The sequence below is a fragment of the Oryzias latipes genome, chromosome 1 (assembly GCF_002234675.1).
Source record: "Oryzias latipes chromosome 1, ASM223467v1".
Lineage (NCBI taxonomy): Eukaryota > Metazoa > Chordata > Actinopteri > Beloniformes > Adrianichthyidae > Oryzias > Oryzias latipes.
Window position 1 is genome coordinate 18729204 of NC_019859.2, and position 25841 is coordinate 18755044.

General features: G+C 39.6%; 3 protein-coding genes across 4 annotated transcripts in view; 2 read left to right on the plus strand and 1 right to left on the minus strand.

Moving 5' to 3' along the window:
- Positions 1-1068: 1068 nt before the first annotated feature.
- LOC101174078 (transmembrane protein 184C) lies at positions 1069-5806 on the plus strand. Its single transcript, XM_011476604.3, has 10 exons — positions 1069-1659; positions 1874-2004; positions 2086-2122; positions 2236-2441; positions 3061-3135; positions 3230-3323; positions 3405-3517; positions 4267-4366; positions 4449-4620; positions 4711-5806. Exons 1-10 carry the CDS (start codon positions 1543-1545, stop codon positions 4995-4997), a joined length of 1332 nt encoding a protein of 443 aa, XP_011474906.2. The 5' UTR covers positions 1069-1542; the 3' UTR covers positions 4998-5806.
- prmt9 (protein arginine methyltransferase 9) lies at positions 5300-17813 on the minus strand. 2 transcript variants are annotated; one of them, XM_023957645.1, is made up of 13 exons: positions 17476-17813; positions 17180-17379; positions 14867-15015; positions 14487-14723; positions 14189-14356; positions 13965-14067; positions 13101-13210; positions 12745-12937; positions 12317-12500; positions 9942-10644; positions 9701-9854; positions 7847-7969; positions 5300-6494 (listed from the first exon to the last, which is right to left on the minus strand). In XM_023957645.1, exons 2-13 carry the CDS (start codon positions 17375-17377, stop codon positions 6255-6257), a joined length of 2562 nt encoding a protein of 853 aa, XP_023813413.1. In that variant the 5' UTR covers positions 17378-17379; positions 17476-17813; the 3' UTR covers positions 5300-6254. The 2 variants fall into 2 exon arrangements, with proteins under 2 accessions (XP_023813413.1, XP_011474923.2); XM_011476621.3 differs by lacking the exons at positions 5300-6494; positions 7847-7969 and adding an exon at positions 8743-9495.
- Positions 17814-18868: 1055 nt separating this feature from the next.
- The window catches only part of arhgap10 (Rho GTPase activating protein 10), a 48146-nt gene continuing 41173 nt past the window's right edge, over positions 18869-25841 (plus strand). Inside the window, exon 1 of the mRNA XM_023957652.1 lies at positions 18869-19473. Within this exon, the coding sequence (XP_023813420.1) occupies positions 19320-19473 (154 nt within the window). The 5' untranslated portion in view covers positions 18869-19319. The remainder of the gene's footprint in view (positions 19474-25841) is intronic.

Genomic DNA, 25841 nt, shown 5'->3' on the forward strand with positions numbered 1-25841 from the left:
CCTTTTTATTTGTCTATTTCAACTTCTACAGTAGTTTATCCCTATTATAAACATTTACACATTAACTTATGTGATGAACTTTACTGACAAAATACAGGCAGGGGTTTCTCCCCCTTCTCTGTTTAAATAAACGTAAATAAATCAACAGTTCAGCATTCACTGCTTCTCTGGTATTCTCAGCATGGCCTTCTTATTTTAACAAGGAATCCAACCATTGCACAAACACACACAGAAAGAGGGAAAGAAACTCCATAAATTGTCAAGTTGTAAGAGGTTGTTATTATTATTATACATTACTATTTTTAATCTCTATCTAATGACTATCTAATGCACATGTGTCAAACTCAAGGCCCGGGGGCCAAATGTGGCCCTCCATGTCATTTTCTGTGGCCCGCGAGGGCATGAAAGTTTTTAATTTCTTAAAATAAAAAATATAAATTGAAGTGTATTATTAATATCTAGGGGGAATTGGACTTGAAATATCAGATTGGGTAACTTATACATTAGGACTTAAAGACTGTCCATATAACCTAACCTGACAGAATCAAATGTAAAAGGATTTATGTTAGAGTAACAAGCAAACATATGTTTTCTATGCAACTGTAATTGTCACTTTAAAAAGTTATAATTAATAAATAACGAGTTATTTAACATTAAGTAGTAGTTACATTTATTTTCATTACATTAAGTTACATGTATAAGTTATATCTGGCCCTTTGAGGACAACCATTATGCTGATGTGGCCCTCAGTGAAAATGAGTTTGACACCCCTGATCTAATGGCTATCTAATGACTCATAGTTTTACTAATATATATATTCCTTTTTTATTTTAACTAATGGATAAACGTTGGAAAAAGTAATGCAACATTCAAACACTCTTGACATCTTGAGTAACATTGCCATCTAGTGGCTAAATAACGTCAGCGTGTGAAAAAAAAAAAAGAATGCTGCGCAACCTCACTTAAATTAGTCTCCTCGGTCAGTGGATGCAACCAAACCCGCCGGAAAACTGCATCAGCCTGATTGGGTAATAGCAAACAGTTCAACCAATCAGAAATTAGAATATGGGCGGAACCAGTCGGGAGGAAAACCGGAAGAATCGCTAGGCGTTTAACTTGTACTGAAACTTTTACCTTCTAACGTTACGCCTCTCTAAAGTCAGTCATTCTCATATTTTAAGAGTGTATCGCGAGTAGAATATACAAAGTGTGAAGTTTTATCGCCGTGTGTATTCCCCCCCCCTTAAAATGTTAATTGGCACGGATTATTGGGTTGTTTACATTGTGAAACAGCTGACAAGCTAACTTTAGCTGTCCTAAAACGCGAGTCGCATGACTTGTTAATTTATCACGGCTGTCCTCAACGATGAACCGTAAACTTTTGCGAAACCTCTAACACGGATTTATTTGGTTTTCTCGTAACGAGCCGTTCAGTGTCTCCTCCATGCGAAGTTAACGTTAAACCCGTGCATATTACCCTGGTCTACAGTGGTAACTGTTAGGTTATTAGTTAGTGCCAGTGGAAGTCAGAAGCTAAAAAAAATGCCCTGTTCCTGTGGGGACTGGAGAAGATGGATCCGGCCGTTGGTCGTCGTGTTATATATTCTACTGTTAATAGTCGTCCTGCCGTTTTGCATCTGGGAACTACAGAAGTCAGGGGTCAGTATTGAAAAAGCTGTTGTAACTTGTATTCAGTACTGAAAACAGTATTGGTTTGTTCTTAATCTAACTAAAAAATATATATATACTGAATTTGTCAGTAACATCTAAAATTCTGTGTAATATACAATTGTATAAATTATGATATTCCAGTTATCCTATTGGTTTCTGTTTTTTTTAAGTGATTTTATTTTTCTCTTTCATCTGATGGCAGGTGGGCACTCATATTAAAGCATGGTTTATCGCTGGGATATTTGTCTTGATGACTATTCCCATTTCTTTGTGGGGAATCCTCCAGCATCTGGTGCACTACACCCGGCCAGAGCTCCAGAAACCCATCATCAGGTAACTTTATAAAGAGCAACATCCCTTAATGATGAGCAGGTTGCAAATGTTCTTCAATATTCTTCATATGATCATATTTAGGATATTATGGATGGTCCCAATCTACAGCTTGGACAGTGTGAGTTTTGCATTAAGAAAGACCAATGATGCAACATGCACATTTCAAGCTCACACCTACAAAATAACAGTTTGGGCCTTTCATTCTCCTTATTCATATTTTCTCTCTTTTAGTGGATTGCACTGAAATACCCCAATATAGCAATTTATGTGGACACTTGCAGAGAGTGCTATGAGGCATATGTCATCTACAACTTCATGACGTTCTTGCTTAACTACCTGGAGAACCAGTATCCCAGCTTGGTGTTGATGCTTGAAGTCCAGGAGCAGCAGAAGCATCTTCCCCCTCTCTGCTGCTGCCCGCCATGGCCAATGGGAGAGTGAGTGTGTTCTCTTAAAATTTGGACCTCTATCCTCTTTATTAGATCTGCCAATCTGATTTTGGGTAATTTGATCAAAAAAGGAAATTGTAATATTTTCCTCAGTTATCTCCATGCAGTGAAGGAGATAATTGTGGTCTAGATTTCAGAGTCATTAAGGCGCTTGAGGATTTTACAGAAAAACAGCAGTTTCTGTTATCCATAGCTTCCTACTAAATGTCAAGAATGAGAGTAAACTTAGCAATGACCACTTGCCTATTGAACTTTGGCTTGATTTACTTCTTTTATAAATGTATCCTGTTCAGACCCCATTAAATGTTATGTAGCAGCACAGCTATCATCGTTTTTTGTAAACACCAAAAATATTTCCAAGCACTTTAACCTGAACCCAAAAAAAAAGCCAAAAACTAGCAACTGTGGTTAAAACTTTTTACTAATCATAATCCGTGCAGCTGCATCTTTTTCTTTCTAGATTAGATAGACTATCTGTGTAAAGGGAGGATTTAGACATTCTCCACCTGAACCTGCACACATTCAGACACTAGAAGATATAAAAAAAACAAATAGGTTACTTCATTGCAAGAGAAATTTTCAACAGAATCCATACATTCCTCTGCAGGGTTTTACTGTTGAGATGCAAACTTGGCGTATTGCAGTACACTGTTGTAAGGCCTGTCACAACAGTGATAGCTTTGTAAGTAACCTGTACTTCACTTCCAAATTCTTCTTTTAAAACCTTGTTTTTATTAATTGTCACAGTTACTTTTGTTTTTTTCTCATCCTCTTAGAATCTGTCAGCTGTGCAAGGTGTACGATGAAGGCAATTTCAGTTCCACGAATGCATGGACGTACCTGGTCATCATTAACAATATGTCACAGCTGGTAATTCCGCTAGTCTGAACATTTGTTTGTATAAACCTGTGTCTATATTTGTACTCAAATCTCTGTTTTCTGTTTTCCTAGTTTGCCATGTACTGCCTTGTGCTGTTCTACAGAGCTCTGAAAGATGAACTAAGGCCCATCAAACCTGTGGGGAAGTTCTTGTGTGTCAAAATGGTGGTGTTCGTCTCTTTCTGGTAAATCTCAGCTTCTGTGGGGATCATGAAAGGCATATTTAAAGACACACTCCAATCGTCTTTTGATCTATTGCAAAAGGGTTCCCAGTGGTCTTTTAATTCTGATTATGCTTTTTTTTTTTGCCAAAATTGGACATTTCTGTAGAGTGGCAGTAGTTCATTAGAAATTCACCTCTGAGTTGTAAACCTGTAAAGAGCTTTTCTACCTTCCTCAAAGGCCCACAGCGCTTTACAGTCACAGTCCCCTTCACACAATCACATACTGGTGGCAACCTTCCACCTAGTCTTCCACCCGAGGTGTCTTGCCCAAGGACACTTGGGCGGGCAATTCCCTCCGTGGTAGTTCGACCGCCCTACCACTGCTCCACAGCTGGATAGCTTATATCAGAGCTATCCCGCTGTACAGTTTTGAGCCAGATGTCAGCTCAGACGAGGAAAATAAAGACGTACATGGAACTATTGGTCTGCAAGGTGATCCGTCGGAATGGAGCGGCGCAGGGAGCTTGTGTCCCACTCAATGCATTTTCTATGCGACAAATACAACCTTTTCCCAACTCCATTTTTTTCATCTGCTCCTGATGGGGAAAAAATCAAATGCAATTGTAAGCTTAATTTTCTTTATGTATGTCCTCCTTCATCAGAAAATGCTAGAAGAACAAGTTAAAAACAGCAAAAAGAATTTTCATTGGAGTGGAGTCTTAAAAAAAATGAATGCAGAGCAATCTGAGATGTTTTTTTTTCCTTCCTAGGCAAGCAGCTTTCATTGCTTTGCTAGTAAAAGTAGGAATTATTTCAGAGAAACGTACTTGGGACTGGCAGAGTGTGGAGGCGGTAGCAACCGGCTTACAGGTAAAATACGATGGAAATTTGTCATCCTTCATGTGAGCAGAAATTCCGTTTGAAACCTAGCTGTCTTTACTGCGTCTCCCAGGACTTCATCATATGTGTGGAGATGTTCCTGGCAGCCATTGCTCATCACTTCAGTTTCACCTACAAACCTTACATCCAAGATGCGGAGGAGGTTTCCTGCTTTGACTCCTTTTTGGCCATGTGGGACATCTCTGATGTCAGAGCAGACATTTCTGAGCAAGTTCGCAATGTTGGTAGGTGCTTCCTGCCCTTTCACTTTTCTTCTGAAGCACGTCTCTGACGCCAAGTACGCTTAAGTGGTGGTTTCGTCTCCGTGTCTGTAGGGAGAACAGTTATGGGTCGTCCAGGGAAGTCCTACTTTGGTGAGGGAGAAAATGAGTGCGAACGATCTGGCCTTCTCTCGTCCGCCTCGCAAGATGCCATTACTGAAGCTGCATCGAGTCCCAACGCTGAAGGCCATTACCAGGGCCTGGGAAGAACTGCACCACACTCGCTGTCAGCTCCTGCTGGCCTCAGCTCAGCCAAGTGGGAGGAAGATGCTGAGCCTGAGGAAGAAAGGACCGACCAAACCAAAGAAGCAGCAGAGGCAGATCTCATTGTGATTACTTAGCTTGTGATTACTGGGCAGGTCCCAGTCAGATCTTTGCAGAACGATGTTCAAGAAGCAACAAAGTTGTTTTAAAGAGCGCATCAAGTATTGGAAAGAACTGAAAAAGACTGTTAAACACCAAAAAAAAGGATCCAAGAATGTAATGGAACTGAATTTTCCTTGTTTTGTGCTTCTAGGAAGACTTGGATGGCTCTGTTAACCCTCCACTTTAAAGATTGTTTTTCCACCTGAACTCTGACAGAAATATCCACTTTTTTTTGTCTCAGCCCTAAATTTAAAATGAGAAAAGTGCAACTCTACACACATTTTCCATAAATTGTGTTTTATTTGGGGCAAACCTTCAAATTGACATCTGTGAAAAAAACATTAGAATTGATTTCTGTTCCACCTTGAATGTAAATGTAGACTTGGGGTAAACTGCAGTTCATTTTAACACTGAAAATGTTGTAATATTTCTATCAACAGTCAAACTGTGGATTGTATTTCTTTTGAATTAACTGTAAAGTTTTTTTTCTTTCTTCAATCGGTGGTACAATCAGCACATTCTTATACGTTACTGTCAGTGCTTTACTTTGCACAGATTTCTCTCTGTTATCACAGATGCCTTGTTTCAAAATGTGCCGTAGATTTATTCCATTCAAAACAAACGCTTTATCGCTACAATCCTTTCCCACCTTTAAAATGTATTTCATACAATTTATGTTTTCTCCTAATCTCTGACACATTTTTTAATGTACATGCATACCGATAAACCCTCCTAAAAATGTTGCATTGTCTTTTTTTAAAAAATAAACTGAAACTACACTATACTTGTCATGTTTATTTAATATCTTCTATTGATCACCATCCCTTATTTTGAATAAAAAAAAAAAAAAAAAAGTAATTTACTGGCAAAAACTTTGACACGAACAGATTCACATCCACACACAACCAGAGGAACATTTCTGCTGCATTCGTACACATGTGCAGCACAGGCCTTCACAAAGGTGTATAGAATATGTGGAACAGAAGCATCGGTGTTGGCTTTTATTAGTCATGGACCGGTTCCATATTCTGCAAAGGTCATGTCCTGCAGATTAATATTAGAACTATGGAACAGGACCCACTACGGGTCTCAAAAACACTGTTACAACGAAGAGGGAAAATCTAAGAATGGACAAAGAGAATGTTTGGTCAACTCAAACATGATCCACAAACATGTGCTGAAACGTAATACACATAAAGAAAAAAATAAAGGAGCTAGAAAGTAGTAGAATACTAGTCCATCACCACATGTGTGTTCTCTATATGGGCTAATATGGAGATGGTGCTTTTATGAAGCTTCACGTTAAGGCAGACCCAGTCTCCAGCCTGGACCTGGAGAGGCTCTGGGAGGACCACAGCGGCCTGCTTCCAGTGCGAGTTCTGGCCAAGCGAGCTGACGCTGATCTCCTGATCCAGATAGATGTGATACCAAAAGGGAACGGCGGTTATTCTGCCCGCTGACGTGACTTTGATCTGTTGGATAAGGATCATGCTTCATGTTACCACGAGAATGTCTGATTGCTGCTCTACAGTGTGAATTACATCAATCAGCCTAAAAAACACACATTTTAGGCTCTTCTGTTAAGTACAATACAAACATGTGTTTTATTTTTCACCAAATCAGATATTTTTTTCCTAACTAGTATAAACAATTGAATGACAAACTAAAATTGACTGTGCATGCTTTTTTTCTAACTGATATTATTGTGCCTCCCTTATTATTAGCATAAAGCCTTTAGATCTGAACTGGAAGCTCTAGAGGAGAACCTTCATCTTCTTCTAATGTATTTCAAAGATCAATAGTGCCGACTAAGGCAAAAAAAATAAAATAAAAAAAGAAACGGTTTGAATGTAAGGTTGTTATACATTTGTTCTGATTTTTTTATTTCAAACACTTCAGCTTTTACTTGAAGTCAGCAAAAAAATGTTCCGTTTCCTTGTTGAACTTGAAATAAACAGAAGGTACCGGTAAATTTAATAATGACTGGATTTTTATGAATAAACACACAGTTGATGGTTTTAATACAGTGGGTCAAAAAAGTAAGTACCAGTAGTTCCACTAAAAACCATGAGAGATCTGTACTGTTCATTGATACACTTTAACCCTCAGAGAGAGAATGTAGAAAAAGAATCCTAAAACTCACATTATATAGTTTTTAAAGGATTTATTAGTATAATGGTGCAGAAAAACAAGTATTTGGTCAATAACCGAAGTTCCCCTCAATACTTTGTAGTGTAACCCTGGCTGGTATTTGATATTTTGCTGGTGGGCAGCTGGTATTTTGGCCAATTCTTCCATGTTTTTATGTGGGACAACTTGCAGTATTGACGAGTGTTAAATAAAATTTTGCCCCACCTTCATATTCACTATGTTTGTTTGTACTACATTATCTTTTTTTTAACAGGGAAAGATGCTACATAAACAAACATTTCAATATTGAGTCTTTTTGCTCCTACTTTATGTTTTTATGAAAGGATATTTACTAAACGCCTAAGATTTATCTTTTGACATAGCTTCTATAATTCTTACTTTTGAAGAAACTTACATTTTTCTTTAACATGAAATAATAATGACTTAAGTGGTTTGGCTCATAAATAATTGAAATGCAATGCCCATGATCAACTGCTGGCACTGTCAGGCCGGTGGAATCTTACGGAAGGGGGAAAAAAAGAAAAACACAAAAATACAAAGTAAAATTAAATGAAAAATCTTAAAGCTCCCTTTTTATTTTCTTCCATAGATGCTGTAAATTTGTGAGAAAGTTCAGGCAACTTTGCAAATGAATGAATTCTTTTGGAAATTTCCTCTCCAGTGGACATCTTACCTTGACCTCTCTGTTGATATAGTTTGAATTGGCATCCATGAGGTTGAGAACAAAGAGCTCTGCAGCCTCACTCAGATGTCGACACTCCAGTGTGGAAAAGTCCAGAAACACATGAACCGGTACCTAAAAGCAGCGCATCAACAATTACACACCTTCAGTAGAACCTTTTACTACAGCATGAGATAGCATGAACTCATGCTTTAGCTGTGGACTTGTAGCAAATAAGATTCAACTGGATGAAGAGCCTAATGTATAAAATCATCAGTCTCTCACATCTTAAATATAACCATCTGAAAAAGCTTCTTCAAAGAGAAGTGGGGAGTATTCCCACTTCATTCCAAATTTGACATAAAAAAGTGTGAATCTGTAGCCTTCACTCAAAGGAGATCTTGAATCAAAGTGGTCATTCTGATGCTTTGGAAAAAGAAAAAAAACGGATCAATGGTAGCTGTGAAAACGGAACGACTTTCTGTCCGATGACAGCATGATCCATACCGTGGTAACAAAAACATATACTTTCACAATGTTTAGCACATGAAAAGCTCTAACTGAAGCAATAAATACATGAAAGACACAGAAAAAGTGTGGAGAACAAAATTTACAACAGCTGCTTTGGATTTCTAAAAGCAATGCGGCTCAGGATCAGAAAAGTCCTTGAGTTTGCAAGAAAAAACTTCCCATCAACCCCTCTGACCAATTGCCTGCCTCTTGGCCCCTCTAAGCATTCTGGGTAGAGTAATCACACCATATTGTAAGCTTGTTTTGCTTTATTTTCACTATAACCCAGTGCGCCTAACGGATGTAAAAACATTTTTTTCATGTCCACCTTATGGTCTGAAAAACAAAATATTTTATTACTTTTTTAAATTATTTTGTCACAAAATAAAACTTTTTTGCTTTGGAAACTGGGTCACCTACATGAAAGCCAATGGAAAGCTGGTCATTGAAGCTCATGGAATATACATGCACTGATCTGCAGTATATCACAAGAGCAACTCATGCAGATGAATCTTAGCCAGAGCAAGATTTTACTATAAGAAGCAGCAAATGAACCACACCTTAAGAAGATGCAGTGAAAACCAATACATATATTGATGTAAATGTATTGGTATGAACCTATTTTGATTGCATGTTATTTAAAAATATTTTGAATGCTTAGACTGTATGAAGAGGAATGCCTTTGTAACCTTTGGGCTTTCAGTGCTGGAAAAAAAAAGAGAGCTGGACATTTTGTCTTTGTTTAATCTTAGTCTCAGATTGATGCTCAACAACGCATCCTCCACCCCAATGTTTTGGAAAGAGTGACAGGGCAGCAAGGCAACAGACTGGAAACAGAGACTGGCAGCATGAAAGGGTTCGCTCTGTCCCACTGCAGGGCAAAAGAACCCCCTCCCCATCCTCCCTGCTGCCAGTTGTGTAGACCACAGGGTTGTGTTTGGGGTGATCGATGGATTTTGGTCGGAATATCTTTAAGCCAAGCTGTGGGTTTTGTCATCCAAGCACAACTGTGTGACAGCAACAATGTGCTTGGACGTGCCGCCCGCTGAGAACTTTGAGGATGGCATCTGTTAGACACAAACAGCTGTCCTGAGGACAGAGGTCTGCAGAATTATCAGCACAAACACCAGGCTGGAGGAAGACTCGGATTTCTAGACCAAGTAAAGAAAAAGAATTCACTAAGATTTGCAGCTCTTTCAATGTGGCACAGTGGAGAAAACAGCTACAAACTAAAGTTCATCTAAAAAAAAAAAAATTTAAATCTGTAACATGAACCCTTTTTAAAATACTTTTGTGACTAGAAAATCACACAAAAAAGTCAGCTTGCTCTGCGGTAGGTCTGGCAGGAATACTTACAGTAAACTGGTTGATAAACGGAGAGATGTTAAACCCCAAAGTTGGCTCCAGACCCTGGACGGCGCTTTCCCGCAACAAGGTGTCAGACTCCACCAACATGCCATGCACTACGATCCTCTCTGGGAAAATGTGGCCTCCTTCTTCCAGCAGACACCTGCCACAAGTAATACATCCATAATGTGAAAAAGTATTGATGCAATCCAAAGCTTAGCTGCAAATTTGGGAAACGTGTGATCCTCACCTGGCCAGAGAAGCCTTCTCCATTAGCTTTTGCCGGATGAGGCCGCAGGTTTCCACACAGTCGAGGATGATGGCGCTCCACAGCTTCTCCCCTGAAGGCCTCTGCAGCATCCCCTGCTCATCCTCCACGCGGTTGAGCCAGAACTCCAGAAGCTGCTCTGAGATCCCGTTGGAGTGAGCCAGCCTCTTCAGCACTTCCTGCTGCTTGCTCTTTTCCACGGAGCTGTAGACCTTTACGCCACCTTGGCTGGCGGCGAGGAGCGAGAGCAGAGAGAAGCCCTCCGACACATCCAGCACGTACAGCAGATCGCTGGCAGGCGTGGAACCAGCAGGGTCGGTGTTAAGAGCAGCCCCTTCCCCGCTGTGCAGCTTCCCCTTGAGCTGGGAGATGAGCTTGTCTAATGCGCTGCGGAAACTCTGGTGGTAATCCGTATTATTGAGGAGGGCCATCTCTGAACACTCCAGCAAGCAGGAGTCTTTGCTTTGCTTCTGATTGGTCTGTAGACACGCTAACGCCGTGCAGAGTTCAGCCTCTGGGTTTGGGTTTGGGTTTGGAACAAGGTTTTCCGAACGCGGCCAGCTCCTACTTTTGTCAAGATGGATTTGCCGACCCCCTCGGAGCACAGCAACGCCGCTGAGCCCCAGGTAGGCGTCTCGACAGGAGACTTCCACAATCAGCTCATCGCCCGGCTTCAACATGAAACCTGAAGAAGCAACAACGAAGCATAACCTTTAAAGTATCTCTATCGGGGTACAGATTATGCATTGCTGAGTACAAATACATCAGACTTTTCATGTAATCTATAATACTCAGAATTTTCTAAATCTAAAGAATTCTTTCAAAATAAAGTTCACATGCTCTTCCTGTTTTGACAATTCATCTATTATGACTTTTTGTATTTCAAATACACTTTCAAGAGCTTGACAAAAATTTAAATCTCAGAGGTCGGTTGTGGTTGTAGCACCTTATGTACAGATCTGATTGGGTCAATCAACAGTTAACCAACGAGCAAAACCAAATTTTCTCACTAGAATATTGGTTTTGCAAGAATATGGAACATTGGAAAGGAGGAATATGACACAGAGCAGGAAAGGAGAGCAATCAAGTTAGATTCAGGAGACCAGACATGAAGAGGATTCCTCCTGGAACACTATCTGTTTATGCCGGTGGACGGCTCGTCAGAGACCTTTAGGAAAGATGCATATTTATTACCTATTAGAAGTGTATACACAATAGAAGACTGTCATGGACTCTCAAGGTGCGCACTCTGATGCGGCAGAGAAATGAATGTTGGTCATCTCTGATAAAGAAGGTGGCTGCTGTGAGGTTGAGTCAGAGCATTTGGCACCAATGTGGAAGTTCACTTTTTTTTTATTAGAAAGATGCTCAAACCATGAGACAGCTATCATATAATCCACCAATGCATGTTTGCAATGTTGCAATAAAAATGTAACTTCAAAACGTGCTGTTTTTTTAAATAAAAATTCAAAAACATCACGCAGCGGTAGGGCGGTCGACCCATGATCGTAATATTACAGGTTCGATTCCCGCCTTGCACGCCCATGTGTCGAAGTGTCCTTGGGCAAGACACTGAACCCCAACTTGCCTCTGGTGGGAGGTTGGTGCCAGTGTTCGGCAGCGGAGCCGCCACCAGTGTGTGGGTGTGTGTGTGAATGTGTGTGTGACTGTGTGTGTGCGTGTGTGTGTGACTGGGTGTGTGACTGGGTGTGTGACTGGGTGTGTGATTGGGTGAATGGGTCAGTGACTGTAAAGCGCTTTGAGCCTTGTAGCTAGAAAAACGCTATATAAGTATACGCAATTTACCATTTGCAAAACAAAAATAGACTAAAACTATGAAGTCATATTGATGCCAATTCAATGAGAACAAAAGTTGCTGTTTTAAAATCAAAGTTTCCTAAAGTGCAAACAAAATGTTAATTTTTAAAATTAAACCATTTTGAAGTTGGAAATGAAAAAATGAAATGTTAAATGTGACAACTGGTTTGTCTTTAGACGTGTTCTCTCAGACCTACTTGTCTGTGATTGGCTGGTCACGTTGTTGACAATCGGATGGAGCTCTTTCATGTAAGATGTCAGATGTAAGATGCTGGCCTCCTATGTAGATGAGGGTCGTTTGGAGTGTAATTTAAATTATGTTAACACTTATTTAATCTGTTGCAGTGAAAAGGAAACTATGTTTTTGGTATTTTTTCTGTTTGTTCATGTACTGCAAATGATATCGTCATCGAAATATTGATCACTAATATTGCGAGTTTTCCTCCTATCTTACAGCCCTATAAAACAACAAAACTTTACATGAATAAAAAAAAGGCTGTACCAAAGCTATTCATTTTTCCAGCATGCTAGCAGCTTACACTTGGCGCTGTGGACGGGGTAGATGGCTTGCTCCCAGCAGGTGTCTTCCTGAGGTCCAGTCGACAGACTGCTCTCCTCATCCAGATGGAGCTGGAACCACACAGCCAGAGCATCAAGCTCTCCTTGCTGAGTCACGGGCAGCTGGATCCTCTGAACCTCCCTGGAGCTCAGACCTTCTAGTTCCTTGAGTTTTCAAATAAAGCAGTGTTCAGAAAGGAAATGATACATTTGTAACACGTTGATACTGTCTGAGTAAAATCTTATGGCTTTAGACCTAAACCGAAACTAGGAAACTAGAATGTTTACAACCCTCTGCATTAAATCAATGACTTTATCTGCATAAAGAAAAAAAAAAGTCTGGTTAGTACTGTGAGTAAAAGTCGGAATCATCGGATTAAAGAATCTGCGGTTGGAGATTTTTGCTCACCTGCACATTGTTGAAATCGATGGTGAGGGCTGTGAAGGGCTCTGTGAGAGCGGTGTACCCCCCGGGCAGCCTGCTCAGTCTCTCTGTGGTGTATGGCTCCACGGACTCCTCCGGCTCTGAGCTGCAGCTCACTGGACTGTGGATCTCCCCACATGCAGCCATGGACAGCCCGCCCACTTGTGTCGCACAGAGTCTGAATGAGAAAGACAAGGCTGTATTCCAAGACCTCCAGACAGATGATATAAATACCTTAAAGGAAGGAGAACTTCAGATTCTTCACCCATTCTAGAACATAGAATGTTTGAAAAAACACAACCTGTAAGATCATCAGTGGAAATAGGTATATGCGAGCGTACCTGTGATGGCGGCGGATCTCAGGGCATTCCACAGCCAACGCAAACACAGTGGCTCCAGCGGGGATGACTCGTCCTGTGGCAGACTGTTCCCCAAACTTATTCTCATTCGACTGGAAAGATACACAACTATAGATTAATAATGAAGAAGACATTTGTAAAACACCATCCAGCCTTTCTTTAATAATTGCTAAAACACTGCATATATAATAACACTACAGTATTAGCAGCTAGCATTTCAATTCTAGTAGAGCCGAGGTGAAGAGGGTGGAGATAAGGTTAACTGTCCAGAGCAATGGAGAGTGTGGGAAAGAAGCAAAGAGGGTTCAGGTGTGATGTGTGACAAAAGAGTGTCCGCAAAAATGAATGAAAAGGCGTAGAAGTCAGGAAGCAGAGGTGGAGGTAACACAGATGAAGATGTTCTCTGGGAGTGATGCAGATGGATAGAATCAGGAAGGAATCCATCAGAGGAACAGATTATGATAGATGTTTAGAGATAAAAGCAGGGAAGCCAGATTATGATTGTTTTGACACTTTGAGGGGAAAGACGACGATGATGTTGGGAAAAGATGCTAATGTCGGAGCTATTAAGAAAGAGGCCTAAAGGAAGACCAAAGACAACGTTCATGGATGTAGTGAAGGAGGACGTGAAAGTAGATTGCGTGAGTGAGGATGGAGGGGCATAATTTGCCGTGATGACGTCTAAAGGGAGCAGACAAGCAAAATAACTAAATTCTTTTCCAATGACTGAAACCTGGTTATTAAAAAAAAGGGGAGCACGAGTATGGCACTGCACATGTGTAAAATGAGAACATAGGAGTTAACTAATGGAACAATTGTGTTTGTTTTTTTATCATTTAAAGTTACCTTAGGAGGCAAGAGGAGGTGATGCCAGGCATGAATGAGACTCTCTATGATGCCTTCTCCAAACAATCCTGCATCTACTGTCTCAGTCACCACCAGTGATACCCTGAGCACGAAGCAAATCAAATACATGAACTTTATTTCACCCAAGTCTGTGTCCATACATTTTTTTTTTTTAGTTAAACTATTGTGCAGTTTGACAGAAATTCCTACTGTGTGCACACAACCTGTGAGGAATGTCGGCAGGAACTTCCATCTCCAGTGATTTCTTGTGAAGGATCTTGATGTCTCCCTCCATTCCGTTAGCTGTCACCACCTCACAGGCCAGTTCATACATGGTCTTTGACAGCTCACAGGCGTAAACCTCAGCTGCTCCTGCCTGCTTGGCACACATTCTTGTTGAACACAAAAATAGTATCAGAAAATACATTTCCTATTTTTTTTCAACTGACTACCAAACAAAGGTATCTAATAAAGACTTACAAATTGAAAGACATGGCTAAATTCTTCTGGAACATATCTCACCCAAGTATCCCAGTGCCAGTACCTATATCAAGTACAGTGCTGCATCCGCTCTGGACAGCCTTCTGAATGGCCTGTTGGTATTTCTGGTTTCTGCCATGGTCATTGAGCATTAGGAAGTGCCAACGCTCCACCAGCCAATTGGCAACGCGGTAAAAATTCTCCCTGGCCTCTGGAAATTCAGGTCTGAGCTTTAAGGCTTTGTGGAAATAACCTGCTGCTTCATCCCTGAATCCCATTCTAGGTGATGGAAAGACAGTCACAAAAGGCACAAAAGTTTGTGTCAGATGATTAAATGTATTTATCTAGGAGGTGCAAATCTGAAAAAAATAAAATTAAAACAAAAACATGCTAATACCGTACACACATTAAAATGAGAGTACCTGAACAGGTGTTCACCCATGCTGTTCAGGATCACCTCATCAGCAGGAAGAATTTCCAAGGCTTGCTCATAACAGTCAAAAAGCTCCTGAATGCGACCCACAGAGTCCAGTTCCTCTGCCCATTTAAAAAGCGTAAACCTGAAGGACTCCTGAAAGAGAAGTGGAACGGGGTACATTTGGATTCTCCTGCAGTAAAAGTGACAAATGCAAAAGGAAGAATCCTTCTTTTTTTTTAAATTAACAGTTATTTAAGTAGAAGACCAGCTCCAAATTACACAATGTGTCCTAATAATGCACCTTTACTTTGAAAAGCAGTTAAAACAACAGGCAAGTGAGCAAAATGTAGGTGTCTATAGCCGTGGTTGCAAACCCCCTGGGCCGCGGCCCGGTGCCGATATGTGGACCACTTGGTACCGGGCTGCAGCCAGAAAAAAAATGCATGCGCTAACTTCAATTATTTCCGTTTGTTTATTTTCTGATGCTGACTGAAGTTGTATTTTGGAAAACCACCAGATTCTGTTCAGAATCAGAATCAGAATCTTTTATTATCATTCTGCAGAGCACAATGAAATCACAACTCGATATAAAAAAAAAAAAAAAAAAAAAAAAAATAAGCATAAATATAAATACGTAATAATGAATATTGCACGATGGTATTCACATAAATGATATTGCACATACAGCATGAATATTGCACACAGTTTAAAATAGAGTCAGAGCATTGTCAGCTGTGTGCTGACAGGGGTTAGTGGGTTATGTTAAGTCTGGGGGAGGGGCGGTTCGTGACCAGTTGGTGATGTGTGGGGGGGGTGGGGGGTGGATGGACCTCACTGCTCTTGTTCACCATATTAGTAAATGTTCACCATATTAGTAAATTCAAAATTACAAACCATTTTTTTCCCCCCATTTGGAACATTCAAATCCAAAAACACAAGGCGGTATAGCATTTGACAAATAGAAAACTAGAACAAGGACTATGTGGAACATCAAAACAATATGAAGTAATAAAGTAAAGAAGTAAGTAATACAAATAAATAAAAAGCAGACATACCAAACTAAAAGTAGCTATAAACTAGAACAGGTTGAACATGTTTACTTTTTGAGCTCAAATGCATTTGCAGAGATTCTGTCTAGAGCACGTGTCAAACTCAAGGCCCGCGGGCCAAATGTGGCAGAAGAGTACGCCTGTACAAATAATCGCAAATGTATCGTTATCGCGATTTCAAGCTGTGCAATATCCATATCGCAAAAGTCGGCAAAAATCACAATAAATTGTAAACCTTAAATGTGCTGAAACAATCTTATGGCAACTTGAACTATTTAATGAATTAAATAAATCCCTTTATGCATTTGACCAATCAGATGGAGCTTTCATGTTATGTTATGACGTTGCCCTCCTAATTAGACGAGGGTCTAATAATTTAAGGTAGTTTATTTTTTTAACTTTTGCCGTGAAATGGAAATGTTTTGTTGTTTTTACTAATTGTTCATTTATCGCAAGTTATATCATCGTCGCAATATTGATCACTATTATCGCATATCGCGAGTTTTCCTCATATCGTGCAGCCCTACACAGGAGCATAAAAGTTTTTAATTTCTTAGAATAAAAAATAAAAATTGGTGTGTTTTTATTCATATCTTGGGGGAATCCGACTTGAAATAACGGATCGGGCAACTATACATTCGGACTTAAACACTGTCCATATAACCTAACCTGACAGAATCAAATTTAAAAGGATTTATGCTAAAGTAACAAGAAAACATGTTTTCTATGCAACTGTAATTGTCAATAAATAATGAGTTATATAACATTGAGGAGTAGTTACATTTATTTTCATTTCATTTGGTTACATGTATAAGTTATATCTGTCCCTTTGAGGACAGCAACTATGCTGATGTGGCCCTCAGGGGAAATGAGTTTGACATCCCTGGTCTAGAGTGTTGGTGCATGATTCTGCTTTGCATGTTGCACCTGTGATCAGGTTACAAAAGACACGTGACATCAAGTGAAACAAGGCTATGTTTGTTTGATGGAGAGTAGCTCAGATATCATAGAAGGATCTTCTTTCCATTGTTAAGTATGGTCACATATTAAGGAAATGAATTTAACAAGATTTTTAATGCCATGTAATTGCAAAGTAAACATTTTTGCTTTAATGCGGCAAACACAAAACAAGTGAAAAAAAAAAAAAAAGAAAGAAAAAACCTGGAGCATCTTGAAGATCCAGCTATGTTTGCTCACTTCAAATGTAAATGAAACTGCATCATCATGCGCTGTCAATGATGACGTTCAGAGAGTGGTTGTGATCGTACCTGTGCAAAGTCCTTGAACTCAGGTGCGAGGTTGAGGACCAGGAGGTAGTGCACAAACGCTGTTCCGTAATCCTGGTTTAACAAGCACTGCTGGGCACTCTGTAGGGAGCTGGAGACCAGCTCGTCTCTAGCAGGGTCTCCCCTGCGTCGCCGCCGGGACCTCCTGCCATGCTTTGGCCTAGCACTGGTATTAGGCATTTCTGAGACGAGAACATAATAATGTGACTTTAAAAAAAAGTTACAGAAAAATAGAATTTAACGTGCATAAACACATATTTTTTTTTTAGCTAGCGTACTTGTTATATATCAGCGAGATGGGGTAGAAACTCTAGAGGTCGGATACTAAAGCTAAAAGCTCCTTTTGGGTTTGACTAGAAGCAAGCAGCATTATATTACGGCACTCGGTTAGCTTCTCCTGCTATAGCAACAACTTCATGTTATCCTTCAAATTTAGGGTTAAACGTGCGTCAAAAGTTGTCTATGCATAGTTAAAATTATGCAGCCGGAAAAATTAAAAAAGAAAAAAAAAATCATCTTTACGTGGCAATAATATTTAACTGCTTCCAATGAGCATCAAATGCTGGTGTGTGTGTGTGAACAACAAATGCGTCCATCCGCCGGACAGGTCGGAGAGAAATATATTCCCAGATAAAGGTTCCGCATGGCCATATCTTAAAATTTCATTATTAGTTTATTTAAAAACTAGACTCGAAAGGTTGAAAAAATGATTGCTGTTTTTTTCCTTTTTGGCATTTTTTCAAGGTTATTAATAAAAAGGAAATGTTACCATTTTAGGGGGTTCCTTTCGTGACGTATGATATACTGAGCAGCAATCAAAGAGTTCAGGAGATCAAGATAGTTCAATCCCTCTAACACTGGTTTATTTTTTTAAGGGATTAGACACACTCTATCAGTAATAATACACATGTAACAATGTATGTTACAATGTATAAAAAGGTCATTCATAAGGTTATTGAACTCTGTGCAAGTTGAGTCAAAATAACAGTAAAAATATGCATTTTTTATAAGGTCAAATAAAATGTAAAATGTTAAAGCGGGTCATAACTGATTTGAAATTTTTATTAATATATTTTAAGCAGTTTTTCTGATTGAATTTATTTCATTTTTTCCCACTATTTAGGAATTTTATCTTTTCCCAAGTTACTTAAAAAAATATATATTTACATTTCTCATCTGTTGACAGAATACATGAGTGCCTTGTTGGCCATTCATTGAACTTTTTTTCCCAAATGCTTTTATTGACAATAGTTGAGCACAATTTACAGACAAGCTCAAACAACAGGCGTACAAGAAATGCAAGCGAAGAAAGAAAAAGATAAATAGATAAACTAAATAAAAGCTAGTGATTTTCTAAAAGACCAATATTTTTAGATTCATTATAAATATTCACGGCAATCTTGGTTCTTACTTATTTTAGAAATAAAAAAAGTAATTCCATGTGAAAGACAAAAAAACAATGGTGCGGATTTCAGAAATGTGCTTTTTTTTTATTTATAATAAAAACATTACCAAGTTTTACCGTTGTGTTAATTGTCCTACTGTGCAAGTTGTTTTTGCTAATTATATCAAACAAAATGTTTGTCTGTACTGATATGTAGAGGCGGAAGTGGATTGGAGTGAACCATGTTGCGCACCTTTGGACTCTTTGACAGTAAGTTTTGCCCACAGTCGACGGTTTGGCTACACGCATACAGATGTCAGCAGAGTTTCTCAATCTGTCACATTTCTAGGTGGAGTGTATTCTGAGAAAGGAAAAATCTGGACACTGCTGCTGGGATATTTTTTCCATTCCCCCCTATTTTATATCCATTTTAATGAACTTCCGATGCATCTTTTTATATTGAGACGCAAAGTTATACTCAACCCGATATATCTTTAAGTGTTTTTTTAGCTTTACTTCAGCCTAGGCTTGGAACAACACCCATGCACTTGTGTCCAAAGTTACCATGCTAAACCCCGCTAGCCTCTGCTACTTAACGTAGCTATGCTTTGTGTAGGGCGGCTAAAAGAACTGTAGACGTAGAAGGAGCGCAGAGCTTGTTTGGGCGAAGAAGTTTGAGTATTTGTTAGAAATCCCGTTTATCTTAAGTCGAAGCCGTCCATCTGTCAGACAGAGGAGATGGGACTACACCCGCTGGAATTTAGTGAGTGCTATCTGGACAGCCCGAGCTTCAGGGAGAAAATAAAGGCGCACGAAGCAGAGCTGGACAAAACCAACAGGTTTATCAAAGAGCTGTACAAAGATGGAAAGAACCTCATCAATGCGACCAAGCGTAAGTGTCCAAACACACACACACACACACACGAGGTTTTATGCTTAGTCTAACAAACTGCTTTTGAACGAAGCAGGAAAGTGTCCAGAGTTGTTTCCTTAGATGCAGCCATTCATGCCAAACCGGATCGAGACTTGTCTTGTTTACTCTTTTACATAAATGTTGACACTTTTCAAACACGTTTTCTACCTCCTGAAAATATTGTTCTGAAAATGTTTGTCGCCAATACACACTTAGGCTGAGTCGAAACTATTAGATTCTGATCTCGTGGCTGTCCTTGTCTCAAAGCTCCCCCTTGCTTATAAAACGTGATCTGGAGTGGACTGCTATCAGTGTTTTTTTTTTGTTTGTTTTGTTTTTTTGTTTTTTTTTTTTGCTATCAGCATCACCTTTTAAACACCTTAAATAATGAGAGAGAAGGAACTTGAACTCCCAACCAAGTCAGTTTTTGGACAAGGATGGATTTGTATGCTTGAGCTTTTCTGGTTTAAGAGCAAAAGTGTGTTTGTCTTTCTGGACACACACTCAGTCACACATGCTGTACTCCCTCTGTCATAAAATAAGGATGAGCAGACTCCGCCTTTGTCATACAAAGCTCTCTGCCATTATAACATAGGCTAAGCTCCGCCTCCATCACCAAAAAATTAGTCCTGCCTTTGACACACAAAGCTGGCTACGCTTCCGTTACATAAAGCAGATGCTGCCTATTTCACCAAATGCTAGCTCTGCATCCATCACAGCAAAGTAGAGTAGCTCCACCTATGTCACAAAAAGCTGGTTCCACCTCCATCACATGATATCGACTCCACCTTTGTCAAAAAAAACAACACAAAAAAATCTGGCTTGGCCTATGTCACACTCAGCAGGCTCCACCTCTGTCGGAAAAAAATCTGCCCTGCCACCATCAACCAATGTCTGCTACACCTCTGTCACAAAATCCGTCTCTGTCTCCACAAAATCCGTCTGTCTCCATCCCACTGGGTCAGGTCTACCGTTGGCACAAAATCTGTCTTTGCCTATGTCACACCGAGTAGGCTTCAACTCTGTTACAAAAAGCTGGCTCCGCCTTCTTGACACAAAGCTCAGTCTTTTACAACGTAAAAAATGTACTCTTCGTCTGTCAAACACAAAGACGGTTTGTCCACTCTCATAAAAAGCTGGCTCCATCTCCATCACACAAAGCCGGTTTAGCATACGTCACACACTCCGTCCAAGTCCAAAAAATGTGGCTATGTCTCTGTCACTCTCGGCCAGCTTATTTGAATGTGGGTAGGCTATATTGTCAAAGGGAGTACATTTAACCTTATTAAAAAGGTGAATTCCAGCACCACCCTGGCAGTCTGAAGACCCCCCGGGTGGTAAAAAGAAATGTTAGTATGTGTTTGCCTGGTGGGGTTGAGTGAAGTCGGTAGTCAGGTTACAGGTATGACTTTCATTTGGTCTCAAGGTAATCTAGCATTCCTTAAAGGAGTGTTAAACACACTGAGATCTTTGTTCACACTGACTTGATGATGTCAGGTGTCCCGGTGAGATACAGGATATCCTGAATTACCTTTAAGCTAAAAAAAGAAAGCCTTGTACAAATTATATAGAGTTATTATCTCATATTTACTTACACAAAAGTTTATGGGATTTTTATTTATTTATTTCCAAAAATGTTTGTGAGACAGCAGCTTCCTCTTAAAAATGATCAGATTTTTGTTCTGTATCAGTCAGTTATGCTCTATCAACCCTCAGCTTCATATCTGCACAGTTGACAACTCATGTTACTAAAATGGGCTGGATGTAATTTATTTAGATATTTGTGTTTAGGACTAAGCCATTTCTGTTGATAAACAGGTTTAGATCCTGTGTACACTTTCTAAGTTAGTTAAAGGTATTTTAGAAACATCTTGCAATATAAACACATTTTTTGATTCTAACATGTGAAATATGGAAACCCAAAAAGGATCACAGCAATGGAAAATAGGAAATGAAAAATGGCTTTCTACTTTTTGTGGGTTTTTTTAATTTAACAAAAGCTAATTGACATTTACAACATTGAAATTGCTCATTTTGATACCTAACTGGTTCTGACTGCATTCCGGCCACCTTTCTCTTTCTGCCTATAATAGAAACAAGGTATAACTAAAAAAATGTAAACTTATTTATCCTTTTTTTATCCAATGCAATGGATTTTGTCCAAATGTTTGTGGAACTTCACAAATATGCTTTCTTTTATGTTGCTAATATTCAAAAGGTGCCAATCTTGTTTCATTTCCACCACAGCTTTTTATTTTATTAAGTTTTACCAAAACGTCTTTGGATAACAGCTGCGTAGGAGTTTCCGTACTCCACCTTGGTTATTTATTTTGAGCAGCCCAAACAAATCTGTTCTTCAACAAAATGTTCTTTAGTAAACACTGCTTTATTATCCAGACACAGTTTCATAAACATGTTGTAATTGTTTTGCATGTGTGTGTGTGTGTGTGTGTGCATGGGTGGTGAACTATGTGGGACTATAGCACTCATGACGATGAATTGGATTTGATGCACAGCTGTGTGTTGGTGTCAGGTGACCAACTCTGTCATTTTCTGGAGGATATGACATCCACGTCTTATGTTTCAAGACCTTATGTGACTCACTTGAAAGCATCTCCTCCTTTTCTGCTGCTGACGAGCATCATGCACGTTTAACATCACAAAGTCAAAATGCAGGGAACGGCAAACTTCCTCTTGCTGGGACGATTTCAAAACCCGCTCAGATTTAGGAAGGAACTAATGCACATTTTCTGCACGCATAAGATTTCTGATCCAAACCTACTAAGTTGAGAAACTTTCTCAAGTCTCAATCAAATCTGTGTGGTAAAAACATACTTTTATTTATTCGCCCTCATCGTTTTTGTTGGATGTTCAGTACAGTTGGAGGTTTATTTGAGTGGGGTAAGCTGCTCCACCTCAGTCTTTGGTGGGAGTTTGCCTGCTTTGAGATTGGTAGTTAAGCTTTGTGCTTACATAGAAACATACCTTTGGACGCAAATTACACTCTGTCACCCCCTGAAGATTGCAATGCCGTAGAAGAGACGCATATCAGAGTCTACTACAGCTCATACGGTCACTGACCAAACCGATGAGAAATACTAAAATAGTCCTCACTGTGAGGTCCTGAAGCGGACACAAATACTGCTGATGAAAATCTGGCTGTTAGCTGAGAAGGTGCCACTTTTCTGTAACATGATTTTTTTTTTTTTTTTGGGGGGGGGGGGGGTGTCTTGTACTGTATATCTGTGAGTGGAACTCATCAGGTGGCTGAATACTTTAACTCCAAGCAAGTGGTTGTATTATGCTATCAATATTGATGTTAGAAAGACATGGATCATATTTAAATTCTAAAATTCTAGCTTTTGGATGTTTTGGTCTTTGCCAGGTCTTAAAACCCAACAAGGAGATCTTTAGATGGACATAAGACTGTTTAATTATTGAAAATCAACAATTTGATGATCTGGATCCTTTAGTTGGGTATGTTGAGAACATGACTTTAAAAAAAGGAATTGGGTATAGTTACTCACTACTTGATCCAAAAAGTGAATGAATCAGTAACTAAAGTGCTCTTTAGTTAAATCATCTGAAATAGTATTTGCATTACTGCACAAAGACATTGCTTGGATTTTATTTTTTAGCGTTTTTTACAAGTCAGTTGAAATGGGCAAATTAGACAAGTACTTGTATACAACCTTCAATATTTATTACTTTGTATTTTGTTTAAAGCAAACTTTTTTTTTTTAAGTAACAGAGTGTGTTTAACTCTGTTGTCCAAATTCAATTCAACTTTATTTACATAGCCCGATATTACAACAGTTGTCTCAAAGGGGTTCATACGGGTAATTGTTTAATAAGCATGAAATAAGTCATAAAATTCAATAAGTAATAGCTAAACTAAACAGACTTAGCTAAACTGGGCATCTCTGACCCCCCTCCTTGGTAAGGAAAATCTCCTTAAAAAATAACGGATTCCAGGGGAAAAGAAAGAAGAAACCTCAGGGTTGTCCACATGAAGGAAGGATCCTCTTCCAGGACAGACAGGCGATGGGAAAAAATAGTCTGCCGGTAATGATCCTTCCACAGGTGCCCCCATCTCACTCAAAAAAAAACTTGATCTTAACAAATGACCCTAACAGTTACAGTTTTAAGTTTTAACAAAAGTTTTTTCTGTTGTTCTAAACACATTTGGGATTAAGGTTACGGTTAGGATAAGTTATATAATTTCCTTTTTCGGTCGATGGTGTCAGGCGTCATATTGTCTGCAGCCAGGTCCACGTTCTTGCCTTTGACATCAATGAAATGGCAGGTGTTGCTTATATTTCCATGTAGAAAAGATAAACTTTTTTAGCTGCTCTGGACTTGTCTTTTCTGTAGCTTCTTCCACTTGTTTGGTGTCCATGAGTAGGGCGTACGTAGCTCTGACTGGCTACCATGAAACATAACACTGACCTTACCCAATCAGAAACACTTGGCCTGTTGTTAACCCACCCAGCTTTCCTTGATGTCCCAGCATGCAAGTGGTGTGTTTGGTTTGCACAGTTTGTTTAATCAGTACAGGTGTTAAAAAAGTGAATAGAGTAATTTGGTGTTGAAAAAAATAGTCAAAAAATGACCACCAATTCCATCAACCCTACCACAAAGATTAGCACACGTCCTGTCACAGAGAGAGAAAAAAAATAGTCCGAAATGGAAAAATATCAAGTCTTTTGAGAATCTCTGCCTCATGGCAAGGTCATGTACTCAGAGGAACTACAGAAAAATCATGCCCGATTTTACAGACCATAGCATTTGACAAACAATGTTGGGCCTTTTGTTGAAGGATCTCCAAGGTTAATGAGTTCATTATGGACTCCTCTGCATGCCAAGTGGGCATTGTGGGGTCTAAGGTGAAGTCATCTCTGTCTCACAGCTAACACTTTGATTGAAGCAGGGTCATGTGACAGGGGACAATATCCACAAGCACACAACAGCAGAGCGGTACAGGGCTTGTTGCATCACCCGGGGCAAATTGTGACTTGTTTTTCCATGACTCTTTTTGACATCCAAACCTGCTGAAGGCGCTTCACGCTTTGAAATTTCCTTGGGGGCTCCAATGATTGTGACCAAAATTTTGACGTTTGCCCCTCTAGTAAGATATAACGCTGTTTACATATTTTTAAAGGTATGTTTAAACACAGCCAGAGAGTTTAATGGGTTACACATAAGCAGGTAACAGTGTGGTAAATCCACTCTCACAGAGCAAGTCAGCTTTCTTCTGACTCTCGATATGTGGACGTTGCTCTTATTAAACTGCCACATTTCTGCCTCCTCTCATAACAGATCGTATAAAATACCTCTTTTCTCACTCATCAGTTTGAACCTTTGAGCTCAATCTTGCTTTAGTACATGGTCTTCAGTGATTAGAGTTATGCTGGGATCTGGTTTTAGGAAACTAACCAATGCAAGTCGCTCAATATTACATTAAAACTGGTGGTTTTGCGGCCTTTTAACCACATTTCTATAAGACAAATCTTTCACTTTAGGTTTGACCTCAGAGTGGTCTGGTATGGGGTCAGGTTCCAGCACAGTCATTGTCTTCTCTCAGGCCGTCATCAATTCCCTCTGCTGGGACAGCTGGGAGGATGTCCCACTACACGGAAAGTCCTTGGATCTGAGAGGAAACATTCAAGCGGGGTCCGGGGCCTCCGAGCCATGACATGGAAGTGTCCACTGGTGGAGGAACAGGCAGATGTGCTTCTGTTTAATAGCCCCCACCATACACACAGGAACTGTGTCCTGTCTATGCTCCCTCAAACACATGTCATTGGTGTCTTTACTTCTTTATTTTTTTTATCTGATAAGCTTGCTAACTAGATTGCAGGAGCTCTTGTTTTCATGGATTATTGTTAATGGTTTGATTTCAGTTTCAGCTGCAATAATTTGAAAAATGAATTCAGGTGAAGTTGCAGAAGCTACTTTTGTTCTCCATTGTTACCTTATTTATTAAATCAGCCACAAAATGACTTGAGGAGTTTTTTTCCCCCCCTATTCTCATATTTCTCAGACATCCACGATGAAAGGTCTGTGTCCTGGGCAGACGAGCTTAACGGTGTTCCTGCCATGCTGCACTTGACTCACCGCTGCTCCCTGTAATCACATTACTTGTTCTGCCAAAGAGCCACATCACAATCTTTTATTAAAATTGCATTAGCACAAGACATGAACTCATGTGGGAGGAACGCTTTTTTTTTTTTTTTTGCTTTATCAGTCCCTGCAGACAGAGGTCAGCTGAAAAAGTGTGTTGCCTTGAAATCACTTGGAGCTCCTTTTTTCCTTTTGGATACAAACTCTTCTCCATTGCATTTCAT